This window comes from Lissotriton vulgaris, chromosome 12 (genome assembly GCF_964263255.1).
Source record: "Lissotriton vulgaris chromosome 12, aLisVul1.2, whole genome shotgun sequence".
NCBI lineage: Eukaryota > Metazoa > Chordata > Amphibia > Caudata > Salamandridae > Lissotriton > Lissotriton vulgaris.
In genome coordinates, this window is record NC_141700.1 from 545,027,193 (window position 1) to 545,048,606 (window position 21,414).

The 21,414-nt window shown below is 40.0% G+C and overlaps 1 protein-coding gene across 1 annotated transcript in view; it reads left to right on the forward strand.

Moving 5' to 3' along the window:
* The window catches only part of COPA (coat protein complex I subunit alpha), a 191,404-nt gene that overhangs the window by 43,760 nt on the left and 126,230 nt on the right, over nucleotides 1-21,414 (forward strand). The window contains exons 2-8 of the mRNA XM_086945342.1: nucleotides 7,013-7,126; nucleotides 7,320-7,393; nucleotides 7,502-7,582; nucleotides 10,758-10,834; nucleotides 11,044-11,153; nucleotides 15,815-15,924; nucleotides 16,812-16,911. Coding sequence (XP_086801468.1) covers nucleotides 7,013-7,126; nucleotides 7,320-7,393; nucleotides 7,502-7,582; nucleotides 10,758-10,834; nucleotides 11,044-11,153; nucleotides 15,815-15,924; nucleotides 16,812-16,911 — 666 coding nt within the window. The remainder of the gene's footprint in view (nucleotides 1-7,012; nucleotides 7,127-7,319; nucleotides 7,394-7,501; nucleotides 7,583-10,757; nucleotides 10,835-11,043; nucleotides 11,154-15,814; nucleotides 15,925-16,811; nucleotides 16,912-21,414) is intronic.

The window sequence follows — 21,414 nt, forward strand, 5'->3', positions numbered from 1 at the left end:
CTCCATGCTTCGGAAAGGTAAGAAAAAGAACGTGCATTTGAGTTTGAAATGTCCGATCTTGTAGCAGTACACTTGCAAAGCCCACACATGACAATAACCCGATTCAAGGCCCCATTCACCCGATTTTTTTAAACATATATAGCACTCCAACAAAGTTAGATTTTAAAACTTTATTAACATTTAAATATAACGAACGCAACAAAAACTGTAAATATATTTAACCATTTTTTGAAATTAACCAGAACTATAACGATAACAACAACAACAACAATAATATAACTTTTATGCCTAAATTACGCAAACATTTAGCTAATCTGCTAAAGGGGGGAGTCGCCATTTCTTTACAATAATCAATAATGAAAAATCCACATCAATAGGGTTGCCCGTTTTCTCGATGCAGCACTATAGTGCAACATACACAGCACCTGGGGTGTCAAGAGTGAACAGGTCTTTCTTTGTTCCTTAAGATGTTATCTGTGTCAACCTCTTCCGAGAATGCTGATGCGTTAGGATTTCCTTGTGTTTCTTAATAGCATTGGTGTCTGTACACTTCTTTGTCAATTCTGTCAAGATGATAACTGCTTCATAAACAGACGATATCTTTGTTTAGTCATTAGTGTTAAGTGTGTCTGAAACTACAGTGCCCTTCTGTTTTTTTTTCTTCAGGCTCTACAGAGTTTTGTGTGTTGTTCTTTTGAGCGACAATTATTCCAGAGGTTTCAGGTTCACTTGTTTTGTCCTGCAGTGAGTTAACAGCTTTAGAGAGTTCATGTTTATTTGCTATGTCCTGCTGTTCGTCAACTGCTTCAGAGACGTCAGCCTCATTTGTTATGTTTCAGTAGATCCTGGACCTGCCCGGCCGCGCCCAAAATGGCGCCGGTGTAAATGGGACTCGTAACTGCTTGTTGTGTACTGGTTGCCCAACCTTGATATCACGAGATACATATGCAGTTTTGAAGCACATGGCGGAGGCTTGTCTGCTGTAGTGGGGCGCCCCTTTATCGTTTCAGTCGCCATTCCGCCCGCTTTTGCTACACTGTGCCTTTTCCGCCATTCAGCTGTTTAGCGCCCGCTCTTACGGCTACAGCGTCTCGCTCACCATGTAGTTGAGTTGCTCCCACTCTTGCGGTGCAGCGATAGGCGGCTTCCACAGGACTCTTAAAATGGCGGTCGGCTCTTCGGATTTGGGCCTGGTCCAGTAAAATGGCCCTGGGACACCTTGGAACTCGGACGCTTGTCTGCCAGGGCTTGGGTTCCATTCTCGAAAGCGTCCCCTCAGCCTTGAAGATTGTACAAAAGTCTTGGGGGCCGTCGACTCCCGCAGGCTTCCGGTGGGGAGCGGCTGCCATGATTGCTTGCGGAATGGCCACGACGGAGCTACGAGATGGTGGTGCTCTCATGGTGACGCCAGCTTCAGTCTGAAACATCCAGAAACAAGGTGGGGCTTTCATCGTTTGGGAAAAAAAATGTTTTAATCCAATGAAAAGTGTTATTTTTAGGTCACATGACCTAGTCTTACATAATTAGGAAAAGAAAAGTAAAATGAACCAATGAAAAGTTTTATTAACAAGTCACATGACCTGTTATGCTTACGTTACGCGCTGCGCGGCGCGCTCTGGATCGTTTCCGGGAAGCTGCGCCTTGCGCACCGGAGCACTTCCGGGTGCGCTGTCGCGTCATATGACGCATTACGCGACAATGCAGGTCCAGAATATAGTCAAAATGTCTCCACCAACCAGCGGTCGGAATACAACCGCTTTCAGCAGTCCAAAAAGTTTGGTTAAATCTTAAGAGCGGGAGCAACTCAACTACATGGTGAGCGAGACGTTGTAGTCGCAAGAGCGGGCGGTAAACAGCTGAATGGCGGAAGAGGCACAGAGTACCAAAAGCGGGCGGAATGGCAACTAAAACTGTAAAGGGGCGCCCCACGACAGCGTGTCTTCAGGTCAAACGGGTTGTGGGACAAGGTCCAGAATGGAAGATTCTTCAAAAGGCAAAAAATTCCGCCGGACCCCGGGAGCCGGCCGCCTATGCCGGGGGCGATCTCAGGCCTCACCAGGGCAACACGACTTGGGGAGGGGGCAGGAGCCAAGCGCCCCCTCTCAGTCCGCGCCATCTCACCGCCCCTCGGGGGCCTCCGTCAAGCGGTTTAGGGAGGCACCGTATCACATTGTTTTCCAATGCAGTCAGGTCCACAAATGGACCCTACTTACTTTGAATAGTGAAGCTGCAGCAGGTGCAAATAAGGTTTAAACAGTGTTACAAGAGCTGCTTAGAACTCTGAAGTATGGCACTCAACAACCAGGACTTATGCCATTTATGTAAGGCAGTGACATGGAAGCAACTCAGGGACAAAAAGCATGAACGAACATTCACGTATGAAAATCTTATTTGGAGAAGGGGTAGAATCCAAACGCCCCATGCCAGTTCGCGCCACTACACCGTATGTGGAAAATCTGAAGCCATCATTCTACAAACTCTCAACGCTTGTTATCAGTGCATGAGTTTCATGCTCGATCGATTGAGCTAGCCGGATCGGGCAATAAAAAGTATAAAATAGTTATGTAAATAGTTATTTAATAAAATGTTTTACTCTGTTTCTTTGCTGGTGTGTTGTGTATATTTATAATATTTGCATAGGGTTTGTCGTTATTTTGGGCGGTGTGGGTGGCGGAGTCGAGCTGTTTTGCAGCCCTCATGGTGTGGAGCTCAGTTTATTTCACTATTTTCGTATTTCTCATGAAGGGTTATTCCTAATGTTTGTATTTTACCGAGGTCAAAAAGAGATCGAATTAGTGGTCTACTGATTTTGCTCGATTACTTTTATTTTTTTACACGATTTTTCACTATCTGCAAAGACTAAACAGAGTATTGCGACTTTGTGCTTGTTTGTAAATAGAGAATGATCCAAAGAGAACCAATTGTAAAACAGTAAATACTTGGATAATAATCAATCAAATGGAGAGACAAGCAGGTACGACGGATTACAACAGGGGTAAAGGTCTGCGTTAACTACCGTTCACTATCTGTAAAGAGAGAGTACTACTAAGAGAAAAGAGGGGAGTGGGGGGGGGGCAGCGTTCAAAGCACATCAGCGTGCATAAACACGAAAACGTTTTTACCTATCACGTACTTGACATTTGACAGCTTTTGATATTTGCTATTAAAAAACCATTGAAATTCACAGAAAAAACCATAGGTTATAGTCCATATATAGTTAGGAATTTGCATTTACAAAACCTTGAAAATTCAATGAAAAAACCATTGGTTTTAGGCCATATATAGTTAGGGATTTGCATTTAGAAAACCTTATTTTACTCGCATAAAACCATTGAAATTCCATATATAGTTATAAGCGCTAACTATATATCGCGCACCCGCAATCCACTGCTGATGATGTCACATATTACATCATTCATGACATGGTAAGTGACATCACTGATGACATCACTGACATCTCAAATGACATCTCAAATGACATCACTGATGACATCACTGATAACATCTCATTTGACATGACTGATCACATCACTGATGATATAATTCATGTGATAATACCATGAACCTCTTCAGACTCTAATATAACCTTAGATACAATCAGTGTAAACAGACAGTCACCCATCCATGGAGTTACTCACACACCTAGTCAGTTATGCCAAAAATCAATCACACCTCCATTTTCTCAACTATACAGTTATACACACCTTACTTATTCAAACATATACTAACACATATTTACTTTACTCTCTTATACAATCTCTGATACATGTTCACAATGATCCATACAGCCACTCACACATTCACTGGCTCTTATGCACAGTTATTTATAGATGTCAACTCTCACATGTACTGTGTTTTACATATGTACTTAATTTGACATGTAGCACTGAGATATCCATTCACTCACTAATACACTCATGCACAGTCAACCGCCCATACAGCTGTTTCCACATGCACTTTTGAATCTATACATATAGTGAATCAACTACTCACACATCTATGTACAGAGTCACACACCTCCCAGCCACCCATACACACACACTCAGTTTCCCATACAAATACTTGGACAACCAATCAATAACCCATACAGTTACTCATATAGCTACTGATCAACATATGCAGCAGTTTGTAGAACAACAGATATAATGATGCACAAATTAAAACAGTTTAGTCACTAACCCATGCACTCAGTGAGACACATTTAATCACTCACTCAATCAGTCAGTCATGCACCTAGTAAATCCTTCATCCAGACACTTATATATCCACTCATTCTTCAATATGTAAAACATATTTTAACTTTACAGAAACATACAGTCACTGGATGTTGTAATCAGTGATGTCATCAGTGATGTCATTTGAGATGTCATCAGTGATGTCATCAGTGATGTCACTAACCATGTCATGAATGATGTAATATGTGACATCATCAGCAGTGGATTGCGGGTGCGCGATATATAGTTAGCGCTTATAACTATATATGGAATTTCAATGGTTTTATGCGAGTAAAATAAGGTTTTCTAAATGCAAATCCCTAACTATATATGGCCTAAAACCAATGGTTTTTTCGTTGAATATATATGTGTGTATATATGTATATATATATATATATGTGTGTATATATGTTATAGTTAGTTGGACTCACTATAACTTGTGCGTGCAATGCACTGCTGATGACGTCACATATTACATCACTCATGACACGGTCAGTGACATCACTCATGACATCACTGATAACATCTCAAATGACATCACTGATGACAACATCCTTGTGACAAAGTGGCAGACCTCCTATCAGCATAAAATAACCTTTGACACACACATTCAAAAATAGAAACTAACATTTTCTTGAAAAAGGAGAAACCAATACCAATTACAACAACTTATTCGGTAATTCCAACATCTACATACACATCCACTCATTCACCAACAGTTCTATATAGTCACTCATGCATGTACTTACTCATCATATGTACTCATACACCTATACATCCTGTTACACACTAATACTCATCCATATAGTTACTCACACACAAATTCACACATGCAAATAAACTACCAAAAAACCATTTACTTGATTATACTGCTATATACACACCACTACACATACTTCTACAGAAACGGAAACCTATTTACTCTCTTAAACAATCGATTATAAAAACACATACTCACTAACCCACCCATACACACAATCATCCACCCATACAGTCTTGCACACATGCTGTCTTCAAAATACATACAAATAGTGAGTCACTCATTCATGCATCTGTGCTCTAAGTAATATCCCCCACCGAACCATACAGACACTGATACTGATAGTCAAAAAAAGAACTAATAACCCATATACACACTCCTGTAGCTACTCACCAACCCATGCAGCCACTTATACACAAAGTGAGACACAGATATTTAAATATTTAAACATTACTCGCTAATATATGTATTCACTAAGATACATTTAATAAGTCAGTTAACCAATCAATTTTACACAAAAAAACATCCATTTAGACATTTATTTACCCATTTACTCTTCCATCAACCTTTAGATATACATATATAAAAAATATTAATTTTTCAGAAAGATACACATTCACTGGATGATGTCATCAGTGATGTCATTTGAGATGTCATGAGTGATGTCACTGACCATGTCATGAGTGATGTAATATGTGACGTCATCAGCAGTGCATTGCAGGCGCAAATTATAGTGAGTCCAACTAACTATAACGTGGGAATTTCAATGGTTTTATGCGAGTAAAATTTCCACCCAACTATAACTAGTGTGAAACCTATGGTTTTTTCAGTGAATTTAATAGGTTTTTTAAATGCTAATTCCTAACTATAACTGGTGTGAAACCTATGGTTTTTTCAGTGAATATATATATATATATATATATATATATATATATATATATATATATATATATATATATATATATATATATATATCAAAATGAAACCCCTCATTTTGTTCCTTTTCAAATTAAATGTATTAAGTGTTACCTCTTTATTCTAATCAAGATGACTTCAGGTGTGCCATACTTTTGTCATAAGTAAGACTGTTGGCGTTCTAGTTGTTCTTTAGAACACTCTGGGACATTCTGTCATTGGGCTATAGTTAGGCTACATCTGGCTGATATTTGGGCTACATTTGTTTTTTTTGTCTCTGGTGGCCATCTTTGGGCTACATTTGGGCTCTAACATATATATAGCCCAATGTAGCCCAATATATATTTTTTCAAAGTTAATTTTCGTAAAAACCACTGGAGCATATATCTTGAGACATAGCAAAGGCACATCGGGATACCAGTCCCTACAATTTTGCCAAGTTTGGTGGAAATCCATTCAGCCGTTCGGGCTAAAAGTGAGGTCAACCGCCCTATGGAAATTAACATCGGGAAAACACGTTTTGGGACCCCCCTTTTATCTCGGCCCCCGCTTGACGAATCCCCCCCAAACTTTCAAGGAAGGACCGGAGCTCCGCAAGGCAAATTTGAGGATATTTTCAGGCAGATTCGTCAACCGGCGCCAAAGTTATTCATAAAAGAATTTTGAGATTTTGCATTGAAAAAAATCCTAACTGTAACTACCTACTGGCGACCGCCAGTAGGTAATAAAAAATATTTATTTTTCAGAAAGATACACATTTACTGGGTGATATATATAGATATAAAGATATGTGCTCTTTTTATAAATTGGTGTGGATCTCCTTATTGAGTTGTGTGTATCATTTATTGACTATTCTGTGTATTTGCGAATGTCTAACACTCCCCTCTGATAAGCCTAAGGCTGCTCGACCACACTACCCCCCCTCATACCCCCCCCTCCCTCCCCCCCTGGAGAACACGTAGGCTTGCTAGAGCTAGCCCCTGCCTGCTCATAAGGGAACCCCTGGACTTCTTGCACGATACATCATTTTGAAGAGCCAGGTCCGACACAGTGCATTCACACTTACATTTTATGCCGTACTTGACAGCTTAAAAAGTAACTCTTAGTGCTTCTTTTTTCATAGGGCTCAGTTTTCACCCCAAACGACCCTGGATTCTAACCAGTTTGCACAATGGTGTTATTCAGCTATGGGACTACCGCATGTGCACCCTAATTGACAAGTTTGATGAGCATGATGGTGAGTGCAATTAAATTTTAAACTTGTTCAGTAGCTTTCTGTGTTTTACAGATGTTTTTATTTTACCAGTGGCGCATCAGAGTATGAAGTATACTTAAATGTGATTGTATTTGCAGAATGCAGAAATTGCAATGTCATGCAAATAGTCTTAAAAATTTAGTTATTAAATTGATTTCTCGATTTCTTTTTGAAGGGCCAGTCCGTGGCATTGACTTTCACAAACAACAACCACTGTTTGTCTCTGGAGGAGATGATTACAAAATTAAGGTAAAGGAAGCAACTTGGATGTCTGCAACAAGAGCAGGCTAAGGTCCTCATTCTCCCATGTTTGTTAGTTTTCAGTTGATTTTATTTTTGTTTTGTTCTTGAACACAGGTCTGGAACTACAAATTGCGCCGCTGTCTATTCACTCTTCTTGGCCACCTTGATTACATCCGCACCACTTTCTTCCATCATGTGAGTATCTGTACTTGAGTCTGATCCTGAGAAGCATCTCTGTTTTCGATCTCAAAACTTCGCAAATGTGATAAGTAAAGAGGTGCTCAGTAGGAAACCTCTTTTTGCTGTAATGTAAAAAAAAGGTGTTACTCCAAAGGTGACTTTATTAACCAAATGTTGACCTCTGTTGAAGATGATCAGTGCTTATAGTTGCATCTTATTTAGTTCATTACTTTTAAGTATGATGCTGATCACCAAAATGCAGTCGGACACTTTTATTACTCAAATTAATCCACATCTGATACAACCTACAGCAGACATTTAGGGCATTTGGTTTGAGTGTAATGGTTTATAGCCCTTCTCTGAGAACTGTTTAATTAAAAAACAAAAACAAACTTGTGGTGCAAGGTTAGCACGACAAAAACATTGATAAACTGCAGTGGAAGGATTTTAAACTGTCTCAGCATACATGTATATGGCACAATGCTTCTGTGGTAGTGTTTATGTGAATTTGTAAGGTGCTGCTATGTTTGTCAAATCAGCGTAGCATCTGCATAAACCTGAATTAATTTTCAATTCATGTTTAGCTGTATCAAACCTCCCCTCTTAATACCGCACCGATTATGGTAATTGTAAGAATATAAGTTATTGGTGGGGTGTGCAACTGCCCACTACAAAGAATAATCACAACTCTTGTTAGGGTTAACCCTCAAATTCAACCACCTTGTACCTATGGCACAAAACAGACAGGCTCAACTTAGAGGTAGTGTGTAAAGTATTTATGCAGTACCAAAAGAGTAATAAAGTCAAAGTGCAAAACAATAAAAATCGAACTAAATAGTATCATTTAATAATCAAAAGGACAAAGATCCAATAAGGGGAACCAAAGTTATGAATTCATAAAGTTTGAAGTTGAAATAGAACTTAAAAAAACAAAGCGCCAATGATAGTCTATGGAAGTGGTAGGCCGGGACCTAATAGCTATTTGAAGCTGACTGCGATGGAGCATGGGTCTGATACACCAACCCGATTCGTCCTGATCAGAGATTTTACTTTCTGACTTTAGGCCTCTTAAGTCCCATCTTCCACAGGAGTACATTTCTGAGCCGCTCTCATGGGATGCACTTAGAAACTCATAGGGAGTGAGGCAGAGGCCAGCATAAGTGTCCAGTCCAAGTCCAGTTGCCACTGGTCAGCTCGGTACTTCAGGAAAAGGCCTCTTGCAGCTTGTTGTCTCCCTGTAGCCACACAGGAGGTCAGCTTTATGACCCTTGGAGTCCATCACTTTGTCTTGGGTACAAGGAGGACTGGGTCCAGTACTTCTGGGCTCCTCTCAGGTGAAAGATAGTAGGTAAAGTCACCATTTGCTCATCCTGCAGGTCCGAAGTGGGTGCCTGACATTGACACATTTATACCTGGCTTGAGGTAAGGGTGGGGGTAACTCCTTGCCCTTCCATAACCAACTGGGTAAAGGTTCCCAGGGGCCAACTCGACCCACTTTGCTTTAAGGCAAACAGGCCAAAAAGGCAGTGTGTCAGGACAAATCCAAGAGTCAAAGTCGCCTGCCACACTAAAATTGGTATTCCTAGTTTTTCCCCCCGAGCTGCACCCTCAGGGCAGCACTTTATGGAAATCAAATTTACTACTTTTGAACCCTTCCTAAAAATACTTGGGTAATTTATAACTTTCCCCAAAATATTTCAGAACTGGAGTTAGAATAGTAAATCAGCTTCATGGAATATTTGGAGGAAAGTTGCTCTATTGCCAAATATTCTAGTAATTGAGTTAGAATAATAAATTTGACCTTCCAGTGACCGAGACACCCACTGCTGCCCTGAGGGCTCAGTCAGGGCAAGAAGCAAACGAGCACTAAACTTGGATGCTGGGGTGTGTAATTTGGTAATGCTGACATCTAATACTAAAATTCAGTTTGAGGCAAACACTGTACACAACAAACCCAGAGACTTAGATCTGGTAAGACAGAAGCACGAAGTTCCTGGAGGAACCATGCACAGGATTCACAATAATAGTCTTTGCAACCTGTTCTCTCCCTTTCAAGTCTACCCCAAGTGTTACATGTAGGTCAACAGACCTGTAATGCAGGATCTCACAGCCTAGTGTCAACAGGATCCTCATAGCCCTAACCCTTCTGCTGAAATCAAAGCAGCCATTCCAGCCTAGTCCGGACGACCGGTTCATTGCAGTGAACTAATGCGTAGCTCCTGGGAGTAATTCTATACCCGATTCACAACTTATTCAGGCCAAGTATATGCTGAGAGGAGCTGCAGAGTTAATTCAAATAGCCTCCAGGCCCTTCAGGAAGGGATAAGGTAATTTTCGAAGTCACGTTTCAGTAATATTTATTAAAAGCCAGACTTCACCATTGAATTTGATTTTTAATACATATTAAAAAATAATGTAATTTATTTTTCTTGTAGGTCCCCAACCTACGGTAGCAGAATTTACACTTGACCTTGCTACCCAGTGTTTCTCTATTGGCCCACCAGCCTTCTCACAGTGAATTTAGCTTGTGAGTCCTAGTCATTATAAGTACTTATTATCTTTAAATTTCTACATGCCGTACTTTTAAATACCATACACCCTGCCTTATGAGCTGCAAGGCCTACATTGAGGTGACTTATTAATATTTAGATGGAAGGTTTTTCCTAGTCAAAAAGAGCCTTTTTGACAGTTTGCATGGCAGCTTTTAGATTGCTACAGTCTGGATACTCCGGGTACACCGGAAGTCAAGTTGGCCTTGCAGCTGTAGTTGATAGCTCAGTAGGTGCTGCAATCCACTCTTAACATTTAACGTGCAGGCTCTGGATATACTTTGTAAACCATACTAGCGACTTGTAGATAAGTTAAATGCATCTATTGAGGAAATGCCACTTCAACTTCATTTATAAGTGGGAGCAGAGGCACTTTGCATTGTGAGGTACACAGAGTTTTAAAGCCAGCAAACGTTTAAAATGAAAAGGCGAAAAATCTAAGGTGACCATGCGGAAAGGGTGGATTTGCTACAGTAATGATCCTTTATACTAATTTTCCCTAATCTCAGGACTCATCAGTACTTTTTGCTGCACTGTTTGCTTGACTAAAACTGGGGCCAGACCTTATTCTGTCACCTTATCTTTGTCAATATTTCCAATGTGTAGTTTTCTCTTAATCCAGGATTTTGTTTAATCTTCAGGAATACCCTTGGATTCTGAGCGCTTCTGATGATCAGACCATCCGTGTATGGAACTGGCAGTCCAGGACCTGTGTCTGGTAAAAGAGAAACCTTATTAAAGTGGAAAACAGCTGTCCGTTGTGGGTAGTGCAAGACTTTGTGTTGCATTATGGAATTGAATACACAAAAGGGGGTTGTAGGATTATATATAATTTTTGTATCACCAGACCAGGATGATTTAAAGAAAATGTGTAAATCACTGTCTTTACCTTGTAACAATTGACACCATTTTATTTTTTATTTGCAGCGTACTTACAGGACACAATCACTATGTGATGTGTGCCCAGTTTCACCCCTCGGAGGACCTAGTGGTGTCTGCCAGCTTAGACCAGACTGTGCGCGTTTGGGATATTTCTGGTGAGCTGCCCATCTCGAGGGGGTGTTAAGTGTGATGGCCCATCTCTAAACTGCAATGGCTTAAAAGTAGAACGGGAAAAACAGACATGATGAGAAAAATAAGGATGAACGTTAGGTTTTGAGGGATCTGTTCGACCTCTCACAATATTCTCCTGAAACAAAGTCCTTTATAACACTGACAGAGTGTTGTGACAGTTTTATAGTGGTCGCAGATCCAAAGGACTCCAAAACCGTGTTTTTTAAAAGCACTCTCCATGTTTGCAAAATTGCAAGAACATCAGACTTCATGATAAAGGTACAATAGTTTGGGCAAAGGCACGATCTTTCTACAGTGTCAAATGTTTTAATCTCATTGTCTTTTTCAACTCACCTTTTAGATAAACTGATTTCAACAAAAAAAGCGTAGTTTAGCTTCCATTCTTTATAAACTCTATGTGGAAACGGCTGATATGCTCAGGTGTAGCATTCATCTCTGCACATGAGGTTTAGGTATTGACAGACTCCATCTACTGTCTATAATAGTTGATGTAAACATGGCACAGAAAACCATAGAAAATGATGCAAAGTCAGGCAACCATCCCAAATGTGCCAATGTAAACAGTTGTTAGCACATGGCTCAGTTTGCCAGTGACTCACTATCCTATTCCCATGTCTCTGGGTCATAAGTTGGACCCTTATAAGTAACAGAAAACTCGATTTGTTTGTAAATAACTTCAGTAAAGTGACCCCATTAGATAGAGATAAATGTTTAACAGAAAATGTTACTCACACTTTTTGTCTTAGTGTGGAATTACGCTACCTACTTCCCCACTGGAGATCTATGATTGGCATCTAATAATATTGCATTTAAGAAACTGGAAACCGGCCTTGACTAAGACTAATTTAGGTACAGATTTGGAGGCAATATTTAACCAGGATACCCTTTTGAAATTGAGCGCAGATAGACTTGTGCTGACCCTTAGACACTTGGTATTCCAGGGTGCCTCCTGAAGCAATGGTAGTGTCTTATGTTCATTACTTATTTAGTTTTTTGCCATTTAAAGAAGGAACACTTCGGTTCTGGTGCAATAATTTTCAGTGGTAGGAAATTTCAGATAAACAAAACTTGAGACTTGAACATTAAAAAGGTGAAACATTTATTTTGCCCAGTAGGTTTACCTTTGCAGTTTCTTGATGGTGCCTTCATGCTCTTTTAAGTGCACATCAGTCATGACCAGCTTTGACAGTAGTTGAAGGGAGCAGAATTTGTCTGCTTTCTTCCACTATTGTTGTTCAGTACGAGAAATTTGACATTCCATTCTTCCTTCAAGCTGTGTTTGTCCTCCGGCACTACTTCCATCTTTCTTGCCCTCTTTCCTGACGGTCCTAGCTGAACAGATTCACTGGTTTGCTTGGGATGTATTCCAAAAGATTTGGGATAGATAACATCATTTTTTACGGTGGACTGAAGACGGCCTAAAGCACCTTGACTAAAAGAAAATTCAAATTATTTTCTCATGCCTATCTCTTGTTCTAATGGGTTGAGATAACAAGATTCTGACCTCGTCAAATTATATTTTTCCAATCAGGGATATTACCCGGTTGGTAGTTGTCCTGGCAAGTATTGCCTCAAGGTTAGCTGTCTTTTGAATAATTAAGTTGCAAATGCTCACCATTGTCCCACTGTACAATATCAACCTTCTTTCCTAGAGCATTGCTGAATCTGTTGCTGGGTCCAAGGGATTTTGAAAGTGATGGCAAGTGTTCGTGAAAAATACTCTATTAAAATGTTAAAAGCATGGACGTGTGAGTGCATTATTAACTATGTAAAGTACTAGCAGCTGTAATGAATGCTTTGGAATGCTTAGCTGGCTCCTTTTTTTTAAATTTGACTTTCACACCATAAGGGAAAAGATACATTCACTATGTTATCTACACCCCAGAGAACCTGCTGTACACCAGTAAACTGAACACTTACACCCCAGAATCCATGCACCTAGGCAAATTTGTATCCAGGTTAGTCCAACTTTTTAACAACAATAACAAGTGCTTGGTTTTCCCCAAGGTTGATTTTTTTCACAGTTGGTTTAGGTTGCTCGATGTAATTGTTAGAAATATCCCTATTAAAATAACAAGAAAAAGCCATTGATATTTCACTACCAATCACCTATATTTAAAATAGCTTTCGCAATCAATGTATTCTGTTGTGTAGAAGTCTATACAAGTAGCAAGGATTTTTAAATGCATTGCCTGTCTATGTAACAGGGAGGTGTTTATTCAAAATCCTTTATCGGAAATGGCCTAGACACTTACTGGACAATATACGACTCCACTTTTGTTTTTTCAAGAATTGTAAAGGACATTAGTCTGGCTTATAACTGCCAAGTAGTTTTAAAAGGCTAAAAAAAAAGACTGATGTAACACCTCAGTGCTTTATCTGTTGTACATGCACATGCAGTTTGGATCATCCAGATGAGATCAGGTTGTAAGAACACATTCAAATAAATGTCAGGGGTTCTTTATTTAAAATGTCTTGAAGGCTTCACTTCGCACTGTTAAATCTCTGCCAAGTTAGGAGGCCCTGTGATTTAGACTTTCTTAATTTCTGAAGGTTAGCCATTTGTTTTTTTTCCGGAGTTTTATATAGCACAAACTTGTCCCGAAGGTATCTGGTATCTGAGCGCTTTACATGAGAACCAGTTGCATTACATAAGGACACATACATTTTTTTGTTAGGCACAGGAGATTAAGTTATTTGCTCAGAATCACAGGATATTGAGGTATTTGCCGAGACTTGAACCTGGTTCCCCAGATATGAGGGCCACCGCACAAGCCATTAGGCCATATCCTCCCTATTTATGAAATGGCTACAGCTTATTAGATTTTCCCTTTAGTTGCAGGAGTGCGATTATGTGACTCTTACTTCAGCAAGAGAATGCTGTAAGTCTGCATCTAGTTAGATATAATAAGTGTTTCAATTAACCAGCACATGGACCCAATTGACAATGGCATGTTGGAACATAATTGCAGTGACCTCTACTTAGGTTACATTGCCAGCAGAACTCCTGCTCTTGACCATAAGAGTTGACAAATAATTATAACAATGCAAAACCACGCATTTTGGAGCTTGCATATGTTGTAGTTCTATACTATTGTAGCATTTTGTCAGTCAGTCCACCCATTCTTTGTAGCAGCTTGAGCTTTTCCAATTATAATGGGAGAACAGTGGCTAAATAGAAAAGTGTGTTCAAATTCCATTTCCAATGAAGAATACACAGGCTGTTAAGAATATTACTATATCAGTGTGGTAGGCGTGCAGAATTCTATTCCTGCCATATAATTTGCAGAACAATACCACATCATTTTGTTAGAAAGTGTACACAGTGTGTTTGTTCTTTTGAGGGTTATAGTCTGTCCAAGTGAATTACATCATAAACCAGACACATTTTTTAATCCATACTTTTTTTGTTGTTTTAATTACTATAGGCTTTTTATTTCTTGCACTCTTTTAATACCGAAATGTGCTGTTATTTGTTCTCTGCAGCATGCCCGTAACCACATAGAATACTAAATTACTGTAGGAACTCATTTGGTTTACATAGTGTAACTCAACAAATTCAATATATAACTGTTTTACTTAACACATTTCGTATTCTTCTGCATGTGACAAATACATTCTGCTCTCTTGATAATTTCTTAACAGCTAAATTTGGAATGCTGCTAATATTTATTAATTGACTAGTATTTTTATGTATTTTTCTATTCTGTCAAACAACACGTATAGTAAGCTGGACCTTTCTGAGAGTGTCCTTCTTTCTCTCTGGATTTGTGCAGTGGTGGCAGAAATTTTCTAGGCGGCGCCCTTAACCAAGTGGCACCATCCTGCTGGGTTGCTTTTTCCTCCTGTACAGAGCATTGTCTTGTAGAAGGTTTGGCACATTGGATATTGTGAGCCCCTTCCACAGGGAGTTGCTAAGTCTTGGTGGAGAAAGGGAGGAGAAAGCATCAGGATTCCAATATGATGCCTCTCTTTCCCATTTATCATGACATGGCACCCTACAATCATTCGTTGAAAGCATAGCTTTCTAGGCCACAGGTAATCCCTACTTTTCTTTTACAAATGTGACCAGTATAACATGAAGTAGTGACATTCCAGTGCATATCTTTATTACTTTTAACACTTAATTTTTTATCATTATGAAATAAAATAGTGGTCACAATCTCAGCAGTTTCTTTAAATGCATTACACATAGTGGGCCTATAGATAACGTTTACACTAATGCAGCTTAGAAAAAAAATAGAATGTCTGTCAAGTTTAGCATTTGATAGCTAGAGATTTGCTTCCCGCAAGCCAGATGGAAAACATTCCATGTTTTCCTCCAAACAGTCCAAACGACCATAAATCAATCATTTAGTGTTAATATAAAAGTTTAAAACACCAGTGCCATGTGACTGCAGGAACTCCCCCAGCCTGGCTTCTCCTTTACTTAGTTGATGGTATACTTTTAAACCCATCTTGACATTTTGCCCTGTCCACTGTATTTCTTGGTTATATTCTCTGCTGATTACGCGCTACAGCCATAGTTCTATGCCTCTTTACTGCACGGTTAGTGTTTTTCAGGTGACCTAATTTCTGCTTCCTCCTTCCCTGTACCCTCTTCACACTACCTTCCCCATGGAAGGCCTGAGAAAGAAGAATCTCTCACCTGGAGCCGTTGAATCGGACGTCCGTGGAATTACTGGTGTTGATTTATTCGGCACCACAGATGCTGTTGTGAAGCATGTTTTGGAGGTATTTATTGCCTTTGTGTGTATGTCTCATATGTGCCCGCAATGCATACATGCATGCCTTGGCATGTCCTCAACTGAAAATCTTAACAATCTTCAAAAGAAGTGGGTGCATACTCTTTCAATTTCAGTTTACTGGGGTAACTTTGGACACAAGAGTTAACTAATTGTTTGGGTATGGTGGTATAATGAAACTGTACTGACATGGGGAGTTGGAGAATCACAAAGGTGATGAAAGCACTGGTAAGTATTTTTGCAAGTTCTGCAAGTCTTTAGGAAGTTGGTCGTGTCGTGAAGCCTGTGGGATCCTGCAGTTCCATTATGGTTATTCTGTGGGTAATGTTTAATACGGTCATACAATCACAAGAGAGGAATCGTATGCAGGGAAGTAACACATCACAATTTCTGTGGGGAGATAAACATTTTTTTAAATTTTTCTCACAAATGTAGTACGTCACATTAAATGGACTTAGGGCCTGAGTCGAGGTAGATTTTCCTTGTCACATATTTTACATTGCTTACCTGATCTGTGAGAGTGGTTAGAGTTCTACTAATGGATTGGGTGTTCTTTTTGTCGGTTTATCTCCTTTCTAGATTAAGCCGAGTTATGTTTGGGATTCAGCTCTGTTCCTGAATTAGTGTTGGAGCATTGTTTGAACAGCTTACCATTAATGTAATTAGATCAAGTTAATGGGGCTTTTCTGCTGAGTATGTTGTGTACGGAAGTAGAAGATGAAAGACAATAAGGAGTAGACAATAGGAAATTCCTAACACTGCGCAATATGACAACATTTCTGTCTGTAATGGGATTCGTTCAGCCCTTCCCCAGCTAGTTAAGTCTCCAAGAATAACCAGGAATGTGAAACAGCTGTTTTTGTCTTTCGTTCTCAGGGACATGATCGTGGTGTAAATTGGGCTGCCTTTCATCCCACAATGCCTCTAATAGTGTCTGGGGCTGATGACCGACAGGTCAAGATCTGGAGGATGAATGGTAAGTGAATAACAAAAGAAATACTGAGCAATCCTGTATGTATGTTCCTAATGCATGTTTGTTTTTTAATGTGAAACATACACATGCTATGCAAAAAATGTGCTTTTTGTGGAATGTGCATGTGGTAGGTTATGGCTCAGAAGGACACACTGGAGGCCAGAAGGTGTGGGAGGCTTTTAATTTTTCAGTTATTTCTCTCCTTCGGAACAAACACAAAATAAACACATTACTGATAGGCATGAGGGAAAAAAACACATTAGGGAGATTGGCTAGCTCTTCGTTCACTTTCATTGTCTTTCTTTATTTCCAAGGGATCCTCAAAGGTCTCTGATTTTCTAGACTGTTCTAATCTTCTGGGTGTTCCCGACCGATTGTCATGGAGAGGCTAAAAAAAAAAAACAACAACCACGTAGCAGTATATCTGATACCTATTGAATTGTTCAGGTGCTCAGATGGAGGTGACCGTTACCAAGGTGGCTTAGATGTGGGATTCCCCCAGTGTGCTGGAGTTTAACACCCCTCCCCCTGTTCGTCCCCTTGAAAAACGTTCCACCACCATTTTACAAAACCCAAAGGAAACGCATCCACTTACATGCTATGATGGCACTCCTGGACTGGTGCGTGAGCATCTGCTCTGTCCGCGTCTTATTCAGCAGCCATCTTGGGTGGGATCAGATTATCGCCTGCTGTATTACAGTGCAATTGTATTATTCATTTATTTAAATTGCTAATTAAGCCTACCTTTAAGTATGAAAACCTATAAGGCCTGTGAATACCATGTTAGGGATGGGTTGGTAGCTTATCAGACAGCATTCCTTGTAACTAGCTAAAATAGAATATGAGTATTTTGTATAGAATTGAGGTGGAGTGTGTTGAACCATTGTGTTGTAATGGTTTCAGTATAGTTAAACAACAAGAGAGAAAAGGGTCAGTCTGCCACTCTTATACCCCTTAGAATTAAAATATCAAACAACGAAAGAGTAGCCAAATGAACAAAAAGAGAGTGAGTAAAAAAAATTCAATTACCACAAACAAAAATGATAAGGACTGGGTGGAATGAGTCAGTACACACTGAGAAAAAGGAACCCTCAGGCACCAACTAAGTCGGTAGCCAGTTTTCATCATTGGGTTCTTGTTACAGGTATGTGCATTAGTACCATATAGTGAAGTGAGTGAATTATAAAAGGAGGTGTAACTGTTCCCTAATATAAAGAATTCCTTTTAATAGAGGGACAGATAATCTCCATTAAAAATGAAGTGAGAAAAGGACAAAAGTTGGTTGAGTCAATTTGAACCAAGCGTGCCCTAAAAATTGTTAGAAATTCGTCAACATGTTTCTGCTATCACGAGCCGTGTCAGCTCAGCATTCATCAGGACCATACATACCCCAGCTGGTGTTCGACACACGCTAAGGCGCAAACTCCAAGATGGGAAAAACAACTAACTTAGTGAACAGACTCACGAAATTCCCGTATAGGAGCCCTCATAAATGTAGGGGGAATCCAATCTGAAAAGAAACACAAAAACATTTTGTGACTTGACCTCTTTAGCATCGCAAAGTCGAACATACATTCCTGAGGAGATAGAAAGGCTATAATCCCATCCTCGATTGAGGAGAGTGGACTAGGTCTTCCAGTGTAACATAATTGACCTTACCCAGTGAAACGTGCGCATTCAGCACGTGAACAATCAAATACTCGAGTCAAGCCAAATGGAAAGTGGAACAGGCCCGCTCGACATAGAGGCTGTTATACTCTAATAAGTATCTCTGCATGCCACAAGAAGAAATGGCTGACTCTTTTATTCATGTATAGCGACATTGCAAAATTATTAACCTTCTGTAAAAAATCATCACCCTTAATGGTGTATGACAACAGAGGTTCACCTTATCAAGTGCCCGTAAACAATACACCTTATACCATGGAAGAAAGTTGTAATTATATCAAAAATGTGGTTTAAAAATAGACAGAACGTCAGGGGACTCACTGTTTAAATTTGTTATGAATACAACGTGGGCTCGTGGCAGGGGAAACCTTCACGCCCAGAATCGCTGTAAAAGTAAAACACAACGGTCACTTGAACTGCTCGGGAACCGTATTTAGCATCTTAAATACATTTCTCTTCATTAGTTGGAAAAAATGGCACCTTATTTCGCTCACACAAAAACACTCACTTCTTTCCGAGCGACAACCCGCTGATACACCTACTGCGGTCACATCCACGGCCCAAAAACAGATGGTGCTCGGCGCCGGTTGTTTTTAGAAAAGACGTAAGCGATGTCAGTGTGGCCCACGTGACTTCGAAATGGATTCCGTTCTTAAAGCGGTATGCACCATAAGAAAACGGGCTGATTTCTATCACATGACGTGAATAGTGCAACCCAGTACGTAAATGTGTCAACTGTTTTGAACGAATTAAAACCAATTCGGAGCACGGTGTGTCAATATTGTTCTTCGCTTGAATAGATTGTAAATTAAGCGAGGGACACTTTCTTTTGCTTATCTTCACAACCAGGGCTTTATTGACAAATACTCCGTGGACAAAATCTCATTGGACAACCTTAATGCAACTGAAGGCCAGAATCAATCATGACCCTGACCTGAGAGAGCCATTGCTCTCCTTAATTAGCCCTTGAACCATGGGTAAGGTAACACAAGATCTAGACATAAAGTCAAGAACAAGTTTTTATATTGTGCCCCCAAATGTGCCCGGAAATCAGCGTCTCATTACCGAGCCCCACGGGTTGGTATCATTGAGACCTAGCTTGAAAGTGAAAAGGCGGTAAATCCACCTCTGTTCCTTTTCAAAAATACTGCCTTCAGTACCTTGTCTCATCTGCTCAATTATGGTCCATTTGAAATAATTGGGGCTATGCTTCATTTGTAAAAAATGGGCGGTCAATTTGGTTGTACTTTTGCGGCATCTAACATTACTGCGATGTTCGCAAATGCGTTGCTTAATCTTTCTGGTGGTCATCCCCACATACTTCAAATTACAAGGGCAGATGATTAAATAAATAACGTTACAAGAATTGCAATTTGTGTGGCTCCTCTGGTGCCGGAGTTTGCCTGCCTCTAGATTCAATGTCTTTGTAGTTGTAGTTAAATGACAGATGGTTTCAGTGTCAATATTTGAGTGGCCAACACCTCATAGGCCAAATTGCATAAGGGGCGGCTGGTGCCCAGCAATATATGAAAGCTATCCTCCCATTCTAGTAAACTGTTTGGAATCCTACTCCGAGCAGAGCTTACGCGGTGATGGCCTGAACCCACATAACTCTGACTCTCTCTACCAAATCTATTACGTGGATATGCTTCTGCGAGGCCAATACTCGTCCACATCTAGACCAAAAATGTCATTGGTCTACATGTATGTTCTTCAATGTTTTCCTTCTGTGCTCTGGCTCTTAGTCTCAGCCCATTAAAAAAACGTTGGGGTGGGGTGGTGGTATTATTTTGTAATGAGTTTGTTGCAGGGATTCTGCACAAATGCAGAACTGTGTGCAGGATTATGGTACCTTGGTGTATAGGGACTGGGTCTTCCTATCACCTTAGTGCCCACGTGCCCAGGACCGACTAGCTATAGTGCTTCACTTACTCTCCTACTTACTCACACAGAAGCAAATGATTAGACACCCCAGAACACAACACTCCCAGATCTCTTGGGGATCACAGTAACAAGACATACCCTTTTGCTTGCAGTCGTGTACATGTCCACAATAAGATCTGACAGAGTCATGACCTAGTTTAAAATATTTATTTTAACTAACATACTCTAACATGCAGTATACATGCCACAACAGGCAGGAAAATGCATAGTACAAATATAGTCAGTATAGCAGTTAGTCCATAAATTGTGAAGCGAGATGTCTTCATAAAAAGACAGTGGAGCCTATCCTCCCTCCCCTTGCTAAAAAGTAGTATTATATATTAGAAGATCTTTGGACTTTGCTAGCAGACCTCATACCTTAGCCTATAGATGGTAGATCTACATCACAGGTGCTGTCTTGCTCTTCTCCCTGGAAAGGTCCCTCTCCAACTGTCTCCCACCTAATTTGTGTTCCCCACTAAAAACCAAAGTACGTTGTCCAAACAGCAGCTGCATCAGTATGTTTTGTTTAAGGGCTAAGGACTGGCCAGAACAAAATAACAAGGGGCATTGTTGTTCGACCATGCACATAATGTTTAGTCAAAATCCCAGGAACATGCATAGTACGAACACAGCGATGCCTTCTCATGTGAAAGTAGTCCTTGAAATATTGCAAAAAATAAAGACTTTTAGTAACATGCATAAAAGCAGCAGGCAAGCTGTAACGTGCTCATGCTAAGTTAGTCAAAAATGACAATGTCCTTATGGGCCACGTGACAGTTCCAATTTGTTAACAATAGACAAGAAAAGTGTAGCTATCTTTTAAAACTCATGGTATTCAAGCCATCATAATAGGTATTAACTTCCCTGGTATATTATCTGTGCCTACATAATCTAACCTAATAAGTATTAGCT